This window comes from Danio rerio, chromosome 4, assembly GCF_049306965.1.
Source record: "Danio rerio strain Tuebingen ecotype United States chromosome 4, GRCz12tu, whole genome shotgun sequence".
Lineage (NCBI taxonomy): Eukaryota > Metazoa > Chordata > Actinopteri > Cypriniformes > Danionidae > Danio > Danio rerio.
In genome coordinates this window covers 20,126,461-20,139,552 of record NC_133179.1, presented here as the reverse complement: position 1 = coordinate 20,139,552, position 13,092 = coordinate 20,126,461, and the positions used below count along the sequence as shown (strand labels likewise).

General features: G+C 42.1%; 2 protein-coding genes across 3 annotated transcripts in view; one reads left to right on the top strand and one right to left on the bottom strand.

The window, feature by feature from the left end:
* The window catches only part of snd1 (staphylococcal nuclease and tudor domain containing 1), a 297,580-nt gene that overhangs the window by 148,188 nt on the left and 136,300 nt on the right, over positions 1-13,092 (top strand). The gene's annotated exons all lie outside the window — the stretch shown is intronic.
* On the bottom strand, positions 6,947-11,213 carry lrrc4.1 (leucine rich repeat containing 4.1). Its single transcript, XM_005164787.5, has 2 exons — positions 10,858-11,213; positions 6,947-10,712 (listed from the first exon to the last, which is right to left on the bottom strand). The coding sequence occupies exon 2, from the start codon at positions 10,097-10,099 to the stop codon at positions 7,523-7,525; it is 2,577 nt and encodes an 858-aa protein (XP_005164844.1). The 5' UTR covers positions 10,100-10,712; positions 10,858-11,213; the 3' UTR covers positions 6,947-7,522.

Here is a 13,092-nt window from a genome sequence, read left to right as displayed (position 1 = left end):
TACAATGTTAAGCTGGCAGACGCCACCCAATGGCAGCATTCATTTGTTGGAATTTGAAGGATCGGAAGTAGTGTACGTCTTTTTAACATCTGTTATCATTGGTCGACACTTGTTTTTTTGACAATGAGTCATGTTCGATTGGTGTGGTCATGTAATGTTTGAGAAATTCGGATTAGTAATTTAGTGATCTTTCACACCAAATGTGTCAATGCAATAAGCCTTTAGGGAACTTCAGTGACAAGGTACAAATCTCTAAAAGTACAAATTTTGAATATGTATATTTATATTTCTAAATATGTGTGAGGTCATGTGATGGTGCCAATATGACAGATGTTAAAACTGATTTGCATACTGAACCAAAGGCTTTCAAACTCGTAGCACACACTTTAATAACAGCCTGTTTGTAAGCAAGTGCAGTATATTGCAGTCGAACATTTAGAATGCAGCTATTGTCTCAACTCTTGGTCCATTTATGTTGATTGAATATGGTTCTGGATTGTCTGTTTATAAAAGATTGAGTTTTGAATGACAGCAGCATAAAATGAGTTTTGCTGCGCTCAGCATATCGGCCATATAAACACTTTTTGTTGGTTACATTCTGAATTGTTTTGTGGTTTCGCCGTCCCCTCCATCAGAGACTGCATTTTAATGGAGCCTCATTGTTAAGACTTCATAAAGATATGCGAATACTTCTTTGTGTTTCTTAAACAATCTCATTTAGAGTGCGCATTTTCATTTTTCTCTCGCTCTATTTTTCAAAAGTGTTTATGTTGGTCTATTAAAACCCAGGGACTGCCTGCCTGCTCATAAAACCGTCTTAGAATTGCATAACTGCTCTCACTGTATCTTAATATATTGGATTTGAATCCATCACCTTGAATACTGCGTTTACATTTAAGCAATTATACACCGTTCAATGGCTTTCTAAATGGTGACTATAAATAATAGGAAAAAGTAGCTTTTAATGACCTACAAATCCCACAATGCACCACCCTTGTTAATACCCCACCATTTAATGCATACTCAATCATTGATCTTTAAAACAATATATTTTCAAGCACAGCGTGCGGGTAGAAGAATGACAAAGATTGTCATGGTAGTCTAGCTGCTTAATCTGTATTTAAAGACGGACCTTTTGCAGCAATGTAAGATCATTAAAGTAATATGTAAACACTACAAACAGCAATCCAAATGGCCCACATTCCCCCCCTCCCTATCTCCTTCCTTTTTTTTCCTGGAAGCCATGTGCCTCTTTGCCATAGCAAATCAGAGGCGGTTTGAGAACTACCGTCTTGCACAGCTACATTGTTTATTTCCCCCTATTGAAGTCACATGTTTGTCAGGCATCATGAAGAAAATGCAAAGTGCACCAAATGGAGTCGTTTTGCTGCAGTGTTTGCGCTCAACCCAGCATCCTGCATCTGAAGCACATGCCCTCTGGGTCGTGTTTTAAACATGTAGAGGACGAAAAGGGCACAATTCTTCCTTGCACTGCTTCCATTTGCATGACGTTAAAATGGAACAGGCTGGCACCAGCTACCCCCCCAAGAAACTCATACGACACCAGAGGCATGTGAAATGGCACCGACGAGATATGCAAATGTGTTATGGAGAGGGGCCTATAAACCTCAGATAGAATTCTACTTTAAACACTCACTAAGGGCTGTGCTGGTGTGTGCACGCTGACAGTTTTACTACTTGCATTGTCTATTGAGAATCCTAGCTTTGTGTTTTTTTTTTTTTAGTCTTCAGGCGTAAATAATGATTTTATAGCGATCTTTATGTGAAGTGAGTATTATTTGTGCAGAGAGTTCCTTGATTTGCAACTCTGTGAAGAAACTGAGTAGCTGCGCCTTTGTGTTTACTCTTTTTAAGTGCTCGGGCACTTTCAGTATGCCAGCTCTGAGGTTAACAAATGGTGAGAGGGAATCTGTGCACCGGCCATTAACCGTAGACGGTGGCATCTGAATTAATGACGGGTGACTTGGTACCCCAGCACTGCTCTTTCCTGTGTTTACTTCATGGGTAATTGCACCCTCTTCTCAGCGTTTATGGGCAAGGGTACGGATAGAACAAAACCTAACAAAACGGTGATTAACGGCGCTGTCTTTCATTTCGGAGGCCTCTGTGGCCGTCATAAAGCCACTTCTTTTATTTCCGACCAGAACCGAGGCTCAGACAGAAGTGCAGCCAGTTAACATCTGTTCAGAAGCTCTCGTGGGAATGCCAACGAGAAGGTCAGACAATGACAAACGCTCTGTTAGCTTTTTGTAAAAGGGCTGTTTTGCAAAAAAAAAGTAAGAAGGTACAAACATTACCATTTAAACCACAGCAGACGAATGCACAAGGTGGATTATATATGCTAACTATCTGTTAGAAGTTAGCAGTAAGTAGCAGTTATGTTCCTGTTACTAGGGGAATGTTAGCAATGCCAACCAAGGTCATGAGTTTGATTCCTAGTAAATGCATGGGCTGATCAAATGCATAGACGTTTTACATATTTTAATTTAAATTTATTCTTAACTTTTTAGCACAGTCTCAGCAGTCCAACAAAATGTTTAACTATTATGTTGCTTCTGTTAGTCAATCTAACACTTTTAGTTTACAATTTGGTGTTACGTTGAACTCGAGGCTTGCAGGGTTAATGAAATGCTGGCTCTATTTTGTTTTGCTTTTGTATTTAATTTACATTGGATGGTTTATTAGCCTCTGTGTTACTTATTGGACTTGGACTGAAGTTTTAAATGCTTTTCTTTTAGCAAACATTTAATGTATTTAAGGTAGGGCTGTACAATATATTGTTCCAGCATCGAAATCGCAATGTGCGCATATGCAAAAGTCACTTTGCAAAGAAGTTTTTGTTTTTGTTATAAAACTTTATCCAATAATGGCAATGATTTCCATTTGCCTCCTTATTAAAAAGGCAAGAGTACATTTAAATGTAATGAAATGACTTTAAAAAAAATTGTACTACAGTTAAAATGTTTTATTTAAAATTTGAGATATTTCGAAGTTACTTTATAATACGTTCTGCACAATATATATAAAGTTTCAGCATCAATAGCGCAATGTGCGCATCTACAGTAGTCATTTCGCAAAGATAGGCAATATCCAGTCTAATTTATAGTTGACCCGGAGCTACAGAATTGTGTATAATCACTGTGTTTATATGGGCATGTTATGATTTATGCTAAAAATAAATAAATAAATAAATAAAACCTACTTGCATCTTTCTTAGCCCAAATATCTACATTTCAAAGCGAAAACAAGATTATTTCACACAACCCACTGGCAGATAATTTTCATAAAACAAGCTAAAAAAAAAAAAAACTCTTCACTTATTTCTTCTGATGGGTAAATCTAAACAATATTATTACTTAGTTTAAGAAATGTTTGGATATTTGGAGTAAAAAAAAAATATATATATTATATATATGTGATTACTCTTGTACCCGAATACTTTTAGACTCCACAGAAAACCGTTAAATAGAGCTATTTAAACCATCTTGTGAAATTGTATTCATATCAAAATATTTATTGCAGAAAAATAAAATATCGCAAAATCAGCCTTTTCCAATATCGTGCAGCCCTATTTTAAGGGATAGTTCTCCCAAAAATCAAAGTTGACCATCTACTCATCCTCTAGTGCAGAGATGCCCAAACTAGGGCCTGCAGGCCAAAGTTGGCACATGGTAACCTTTGATTTTGCCCACCATCCCATCTGAGAAGAGAGGGGGAATGATGCGAATGGTGTTGGATGGTTGTATTCACATTTTATGTAACTTTTTATTGGTTTGTTTTATTGTTTAAGCTACAATAAAGCTAATTGAAATTACATGTTTCAATTTAAATGTACATACTGCCAACTGACAAATAGAAGACAATGCAGAGACTTTGAGTGAATCAAGGCAAGGCAGATTCTGCTTGACTAGTGTATACAGCACTAAACTAAACTGTTAACCTGTTCTTATTGCAATACATTGTAATTAAAGTTGTACTGCATTAGTTAAGATGATTGAAAGTAAAGTTTTCTATTTATTTATAAATGTTATGAAATTAACTAGAAAATTACCCATGGCAACTTTGATGTAATATAGTTTAGTATATTCATTTTCGGCCCACTGCCCTCTATGATATTTAGATTTTGGCCCTTCATACGAAGTTTGGGTACCCTTGCTCTAGTGGTTCCATGCCTTTGAGTTTCTTTTTTATCTGTTGAGCACAGAAAACATTTAGAAAAGTGTTTGAAACCTGCTACTATTGACTTCAATAAGTAAAGCAAATACCATAGAAGTGGTGCTGGTTTCCAACATTCCAAGAGAAACAAAAAGTGGTTTTTGACAAATGAAGGGTGAGTAAATTATTTTCAGTTTTGGGTAAACTATTTCTTAAAGTTTTTGTTTTAGGAATTAGGAATAATTTATAGAACTGGAAGTGCAATTTAAATTATATCAAGTGGATCTTGGTAACTGCTAAAAAAGGCTATATTTCAGCTGTTTATCTGTCTTGGAGATATCGCAGTCTATCACCTTTAATAGCCCTAATAAATAAAATGCATCGTTTATGTGTGGGGTGACAGAAATAAACTGTTAATGACCCTTTAAAGCACTTGTAATGAACCCATACAGCAAAACATTCCAGCATAATAGAAGCACGCAATGATGTCATACCCTCCCTTCGAGGTATAGGCCAGGTTTCTCATCCCCCTCTTCCTTCATTTCAGGGATGTCTATCATTGACCCCACTACCTACATCCCATATTTAGTTTAGTTTATCAACACCCATTCCCACTTCATACACCTTCTCCAGTGCAACCCAATCATCAGAGCCGTAACCTTCCTCTCTTCAAGCTCTAGCTGGCAGTCTTGTCTCATGCTTTCACTCTAAAACCCCTCTCCATCATACGGCTGCACATTTGCTCCTCCTAGTCCTTTGCAGTCGGATTTGTATTTGATGTATATTTTTATACAATCATATGTTGAAAGCACTCGTGTGCAACCTAAACCCTCCACCACTCTTCTGTGTCATTTCTTAACAGCATCCTCTTTATCGTTTCCTGTTATTTGGCCAGATAATCTTTTGTAAATGTCCGCATCATGAGCCACACTGCATCCTAGTTCCATGAATAGGGGTCGCTTTCTCTCGCCGGTGGGCTGAAGAGCATGAAGGGTCCTCAAACCCTGTGGCAGAATGTGCCATCATCCCTTTTATTCTCTTTTTTTTCCCTGCTCTTACATGCTGCTTGCTCAAGGATCCACTTCAGCCCTATACAATGCTCCATTAAAACCCAGACTGGCAATTATAGTTGTGACGTTCGGCTGCATAAACGCGCCGATCACTGGCTGTAATTGCAGTTTTTAAAGTTATTGCAGCAACACCGACGTTGTTTGTGAAGACACTGGAACAAGGGTTATAAGTTGTGAAGCGTGTTGTGATAAGAGGGTGCTTTTCATATCCATGACAATTGCACAGAGTAAAGTTTGAATGATCTGATGCTTAACCAATGCTGTGAATTTAAGTTTTGGTAGATTTTGGTAGATCTTTTAGAGACTAAAATGTATTTCCCCCAGTGATGATGGAATTTCATGATTTAAAACTTTTTTAGGTATTGCTTTTATCTGTTGCATCAGTTAAATGATTGTCATATGTAGTTTGAAGTGATTTACAGTTTTTTTCCAAGACGTTTTTTTAAGAAAGAGAGCCAGAATCACTAACAAAGACCTGTATACGAAAAATACTATTGACTTATTAAAAAAAAAAGCACAGACACAAACAGTACGGGACTGGTCTTAACTGGGGCGCTGCACAGCCTACAGCCACAATCATTTTTGTTTGGTGTGTGTGCTTGCTAGTACAGTGCGTGCTAGGCATACAGTTGTCTCGCTGTGTCCAGATGTCCCAACTTTGTGAAGGGTGTGTGTCTGTGCGAGCTGGATCAATTATCATGTAATCAGCTCTAATCTCCCAGGCAGCCTGTATGCACTCAAGTCAATATGCTCAGCAATGCAAACATGCATTATTGTTTATCATCCTTTAATACGCCATCAATTTGCGGCCTAATTCTTTTCTATCACCCGTTATTTCTTATTCGCGCAATTCAATTATTCAAGGTAGAAAACACTTGCTGACAGTCAAACAAGCCTCTCTGAACGGATGAGAGGAATGCAATAATGTACATGTCGCAGTCAAAGCTTACAAGTCTGTGCAATATGTCATGACGCACCTCTTCTGAGCATACAGAAGACGCTTGGTTTTTGATGGCTCACCGCCTGTCAGAGTCTCATGCATTGGCTCATAAATGCGTGTTGGAAACACACAGTGATTTAATAAAAGAAAATCTAAATGTCGGTTTAGAGAATATCAAAATGTCATGGTTTATTAACAATTATTTCAGCTCTAGTAGAAATACATGGGGTTAAAAAGAAGTGGATGCCTTACTCAAATTGCTTAAGCTTTGAACAAACTGCTCGAATGTGCTAAAAGCAAAGGCAGACCAGCTTTTTTGTTTAGACCCCTGTCTTTTTCAGTGTCTTTTGAAGCCATTTGCAGGCAGAAATTGCTTAAACAGCCATACAAAATTGTTCTACAACCTCCCAGTCATTTGTACCTCACAGTAACAGCAGAATTTGGGAAATAAGATAGTGGAATGTCTTTTTTAAAATGTATTTATTTATTTTTTTTAACCAACCGTCTCTTGTGATGGAAAATCAGTTCACAAATAAATTATATAAGCTCAGTTAATCCACTGCAGCGCTGGAAAGCATACAAAAGAATAACGAAAAGCGAGAAAAGCAGCCCCTGCCCAGCCTTTTAGACTTGAGCGGCACCCAGCACTCTGAGGGTTAAAGCAGAACTGCAGTGAGTCCTACTGCAGTGTCTAAAGCATTTGGCTGATCGCAACAGTACATCAAGAGACGGGGGGGAAAAAAAAGCTAAACGGTGGTCCTTTTTTTTTTTCTTTTCTTCCAAAAATCCTTTTATTGCATTTGTAACATTTGGCACAGTACAAATTCATGGTGCTTTTACAAGATAAACCTGCAAAGATCAACATTGACCTTTATCTTTTATGTTTTAAAAGAAAGACTTTTCAGTATAAATGTTGTTTTTTCTGTTGTTGCTGTTGAAATTTTCACTGCATTCTCTGTAGCGTTGTTTAGAAATCACACAGAATGCCCTTTTTAAACAAGACTATCCTCGTTTCTTAAATCCAGCACAGCATCTTAAAACAACTCATCTTTTAAATAGGAGTTATAAGTTAGAAAATAGTTTCAATTTATTTTTTTATATAATCTGCTTCTCTATTACCAGCCCATGGTAGTTTGTTTTTCCATATATATTTATTTATAAGCATGTACAACAAGAATCAGTCTTTAGGAATTGCACTCTGTACAAAAAAAAGTAGCTCCTGTCTTTTTTTTCTCTTGTGCATTCTATTGCATGTTTTTATGCTGGGGTGATGGTGGGCTTATAAGGGGGGCGAGAGGGTCATTTTCACTGAGGTTCTGATTTGTTGAGGACCAGGCTATATCTGAGTCTCTTGTACTTTCTCCTTGGTGTGAGTTTTTATAACAAGGGCTTCAGGAGAAGCTGTGATAGCGCTGGGCATGGTTCGAGGCAGAGAATTTCCAATGCTGTTGCTTTCTGTCCATTTGGCACTGTGGCCTGGTGGCTTGTAGGTGTTATATTTGGGCTTCATAGTGCTGTAGTCCATCTTATGTGGGCTGTAGTCCACATTATGAGGACTGTAATCCTTTTTATACTTGTGAGGGCTGAAGTCACGACTGACATATTCCGCTTTGAGAGGGCTGTACTCTGCCTTGAAAGCAATGTAGTCAGGTTTGAAAAAGCTGTCTGTCTTGAAGGGGCTGTAATCAGGTTTGGGCTTGGGCATACTGTAGTCAGTTTTTGATTTCGGAACACCGTACTCTGTTTTGAACGGACTGAAGTCTGGTTTAGGCGTATGAGATTTGTAGTCCGGTTTGTGGGTGCCATATCCATGTTTGTATGGGCTTTGTTCCGGTTTTTTGTGTACGTGGTAATCCGGCAAGGACTTGTGTGAATAATCCGTGAGTTTCTGAGAGCTGTATTCCAGAGTTGGTTGGTACATATAGTCTGCTTTAGGTTTGTAAGTATTGTAGTCCGATTTGGGTTGATGGATGCTGAAATCTTGCTTGGGCTTATGGGTACTGTATTCTAGTTTTGGTTTGTAGCCGTAGTCAAACTTGTGGGTGTAGTCCGCTTTGTAAATACTGTTATGATTCCTTATTTCTGGTAGAGAAAGTTGCCCCTCATCTGCAATATTGGCAGCAGAAGCCGATGGGGGCAGTTCTTCATCTACCGGAATAATCTCCACAGTTCTGGCTGAAGCAACTGTGCTCCTCTGTTGATGCCTCTTTCGTAGTTTATAAAATACAATTAGCATGATTGCTGCTAGCAAGGTTACTGCCACAAAACAACCGATAATGATCTTTGTTGTCTTCATCACCTCATCCAGACTGGTACTGGCTGGATTGGGCGGCTTTCCTGTTGTTACTTTCGAGCCAGGTATAACAGATGGACGACTTGGTGGAGTGTCTGTGCTCTGAAGCAGGACTGTTGGGGTTGAGATAAAAACTGGCTGAAAGACTGAAGGCGATGCTGTGGTGGTGGTGCTGGCACCTGCTGTGGTTGTGGTGGTTTTGGGCTTGGGCATTTCAGATGTGGGGCTCAGCACCTCCACTGTGACTGTGGTGAAGTAACTGAGGTTTGACGTGTTAAGCTCAGCCGCACTTACATTTAGATAGGCTGAAGCATTGGAATTCCCAGCCGCATTGGACACCATGCAGGTGTACATGCCTGTGTCACCTGCAAGTACATTTGAAAAATTCAAAGTCCCATCATTTAGCACTGTTAACCGTGGGTGACTTGATGCATGAGTTAGAATTGTCCCGTTTGGTAGGAGCCATCGTACAGCAGACATGGCGGCTGTTCGACACTTCAGTTCTGCCACACGTTCAGCTGAAATATTCAGGTCTCTTGGGGCATCTGCGATGAAGGGGGCGGAGCACTGCATTGCACCGGTGTCACCCCGATCCAGCTCGACCAACTGGCGGCCTCTCATGTGTGCAGGGGAATGGCAACGCCCACAGCATGTTGAGTTGGTGGGTATGTACTCTCGCAGCCAACGTGCTAACCAAAGTGAATCACAGCCACAGTTCCAGGGGTTGTGGTGGAGGTGAAGTTCCACCAGGTATTTCAGTGGTGTATAGAGGTCATGGGGCAGTGAGCTTAAATTGTTGTGGGCCAAATTCAGCTCCACCAAAGAGGCCAGGTCATCAAAGGCATTTCGCTCAATTAGCCCTATTTGAGAGTTCATGATCCATAACTTTTTGAGTGAAGACAGTCCTCTGAATGAACCTGGTTTGATTTCGGGAAAGAGGTTCTCAGAGATTTCCAGCTCCTCCAGCCCAACGAGAGGTGTGAAGTTGGGCATCTCCCCTCGAATGTTGCACATCCCCAGGTTGAGATACTTGAGGTTAACTAGACCTTCAAAGGCCCCATCAGAGATGTATTCCAGTTTTCTCAGTTCACCCAGATCCAGTCTCATCAGCGATGGCACTCTGTTAAATGCATACGATGGGATGCTTTCAATGGGGTTATTTCTCAGCCACAGCTCTCTCAGCTTGGACAGATACTCAAACGCCCCACTTGGCACCACAGTCAATCTGTTATCAAATAGTTCCAGAGTATTGAGATTGGTTAACCCACTGAAGGCACCTACTTCAATCTGTCTGATAGCATTGCGGCCCAGCTGTAACACTTCTAGGTGATGGAGGTTGCGGAATGAGTCGACCTGCACAGACTCGATGGCGTTTTCCATCAGGTTTAGGTGCCGGGTGGTGCTGGGTATGCCTGGGGGCACACGAGTGAGCCCACGTCTGGTGCACACCACCTTGCTGAGCTGGTTGTTGCAGGAGCAATCAGTCGGGCAACCCTGGGGCCCGGCCGCGGCCACCACCTCCACGCACGCTTGAACCATGAGGAACAGGACACAGAGCAGGGCGGCTTTCCTGGCTCGACGCACAGCTACCCGCCCCAGGAGACTCATGATGTGGCACATTCATAATTCAGCATCGTCTGGGGGGGCGTGGGGTGATGATGGTGGTTGGGGTGGGGGGTAGTAAGCGGGGGAAGGGGAGGGGTTCACCTCTGACTAATGAAGCCCTACCCTGGGTTAAACAACACTCTAGATTGTTTTTCCATTTACTGAACTGGAGACTAAACGTTGTGTCACAAGTATTTGAGTAACGAAGGAGAAGTGAAAGGCCAAGGAATAATGAATAAAGTAAAAGGGGGGATATATTTTATGGATAAAAATGTTTGGAAAGGCTCAACACCTACCTCAAAGGTTTTACACGTCCAATTTTTGCAATCACAAAACAGATTTTTTCCCTCAAATTCCTATATTCCCATGATTAGCAAAGCCGTCTCTTTCATTTGTCAGAAAACAAGAGATGAATGCCAAAATGGCCCCTAATAAATCCACAAAGGAGCATCCGAGGAGATGTGTAGTGGCTCTGCAGGGCCTCAGAGCTTTAGGCTACAGTACCAATCCAGTTTGGCTCCTATAAAAGTGCTCGCGCTCGCACTATCCACAGATGCTTGTCCTTGGATACCTCCGCTTGACGTTGCTACTAAATGCCCATGTCTCCATAGAGGACCGCTCACACATGCTAAACCAGAGTAGGGGGAGGAAAAAGGGAGGGGTAGTTAGAGGGGGGGAAAGAGAGGAATAAGAATGAAAAATCCAGTCTTTTCAAATGTTCTATGCTTTTGTTTTAAGAATAATAAAAGTGCGTCTTCAATCTTTCCACTCACTTTACTTTGTCCGTCCCCCTCTCAGTACATTTTGTCCGCTCGATTTGTCAGCACCTTGTCCAGCTGAAAAGACTGACACTGCGGTCATTAGCGCATTTCTTTCCTTAAGTAGCTCCGCTTTCCATCTCTGTACCCGCACGCTCGCATGCAGAGAAGGCTGTAGGGTTCTTTATATACGCTTCCCAGTAATCCTTAATTTTTTTTCTGTAAGAAGTTGATCGTAAGAGCCAGTGAAGGTGTACCAGCGCAGAGACAGCTCCATAGGAAGGCTCATTCACTGGAGAGAGATCGCTCTCTATCTGCCTCGTTCTCCTTCGCTCTCTCTTGCTTTCGAGCGCTCTCTCACTCCCTAGAATGAGAGAAAAAAGAGAAGGGAGAGCGTTTCTCCCCCCGCCCCCCTCCGTGTGACGTTGTGTCGATCAGAGAAGTATCCGTATAGCGCTGCAGTGCCCTGAGCTCAGTGCAAAGTAGGAGCTCTCAGCTTTGTCAGCGGCACAGCTGTCCGGCTCAAGCTGGTGGACGAGCGCTGAGGCAAGGGAAAAGTGGCTCCCCATGGCAACATCTTTTCTTGTGCCCTCCTTTCTATGCTTTTTATTTTTAACCTTTTTTGCCCCGGGTTAGTCCTTCTTCCTACCGCTATGCACCGGTGTTTTCGTTGCGTTTTGTGGTGCAGTAGCAGGCACCCGGGACGCAGACTTGCATGCCTGCTCTTCTTTTCGTCCTTTAATGAAAACGTGAATGTATGCTGACGCATCACACTCCAAGCAGTGCATTGGTTTGATGCATTGGTTTTAGTACGTTAGCTCATCTGTGTCCGCCCCCTCCTCTCTCTCTCTCTTTCTCTTGTGTGCTCTCTACTTCTCTCTCTCCCTGCTCCCACTATTTTCTTCTCGACCCCCCCCCTCTCTCTCTTTCTTTCACACCCCCCCTCCCTTTCCCATCTTTTTTCCCATTCTCTCTTCAAGATTCTTGTATTTTGTAGATCTGTTTATGGTTGTTGGAGCCGATTGTTTCTGTTTCTCAGATAAGCACGGTCCAATTGATGAATGATTCTACTTTGTCCTCCACACTCCCCCCTGGGACTCTCTTAATACCTTTCAACCCTCACTTCCCCCATACACAGTCTGCCTTCTCTCAAGTTGATGTGGTGTGGTAGTGTGATTTGCATTGTCTGATCATACGTTTGGTCACCGAGACTACTTTGTTGACTGTACCTGGTGTAAACGAGTGCTCCTACTGGACGGCTGGTGCTTTTAGCCCACAGGGAGTTATGGGAGGGGTGCTGGACAGCTCAGCATGTGTGCTGCCAAAGGCTATTGCTCTCTTCAGATGGATTAAGCTTCCTCTGGATGCAGCAGAGGGAGTCTCTGTACTGTGCAAAGCTGGGCCAATGGTGTGACACTCTCACTTTCTCCCTCTCTTTTATCCTCCCTTCCAAGATTAAAATATCTCCCCTGTCATGCATAGGAAGCTAAGATGGTCCTCCCTCTAAGAGAATAGGGCTCACCATTTTAAAGCATTTCCTCTACAGAGAGAGCTGCTAAGCACTGCTCTTTTAAAGCTTTGCCTTGTAATCACTCTCTCAAACCTTGGGCATGTTGGCTTTCACCCAATGTTAGCCAGCAGGTGAAAGGTACTTTAAAGAGGTGCTTGCAGAAAGGTTGCATCTCACGCTTGTAACAGCAGATGTCATAGAATTGAACAGCAGTGCTAAACAGCACGGCACCCCAGGCAACCGATGGCTGGCATTTTGACACGCCACTGTGTATGTGTGACAGCGAGAGTGTGATTGTGAATGTCTTTGTGAATGACACCCATAGCTTGTGGTGACGCCTTGAAACTAAGTAGGGCACTTTGAGGGATTTGTGACCCCGTTGCGTAAAGCGACAAGTGTCTGGGGACATTATTCAAATCCATCCACACATGTGACCCACGGGCTAACCCTCTTGTGAATTATGACCTATGCGTGCTAGAATGTGTAATGTATATTTGTTTGTGTCTGTGGACTACACCTCTTAGTGTGAGATTGTGGGTGGCCATTGGCAGGCCTCCACCATCATTTGGGCCATTCCACTCTTTCGCTGTGACGTTGACCCAGAACACCATGCATATAGTGGGGACGATGACTCCCCCTCCTTCTAAACTTCGGGCCTTTTGGAATGATTTTATGCAGGCGGAGAGGGCAAAGCTTGCCAGCTATACTCGCCCCGGGCTGAGGGACGCAGGGAGAGGTCT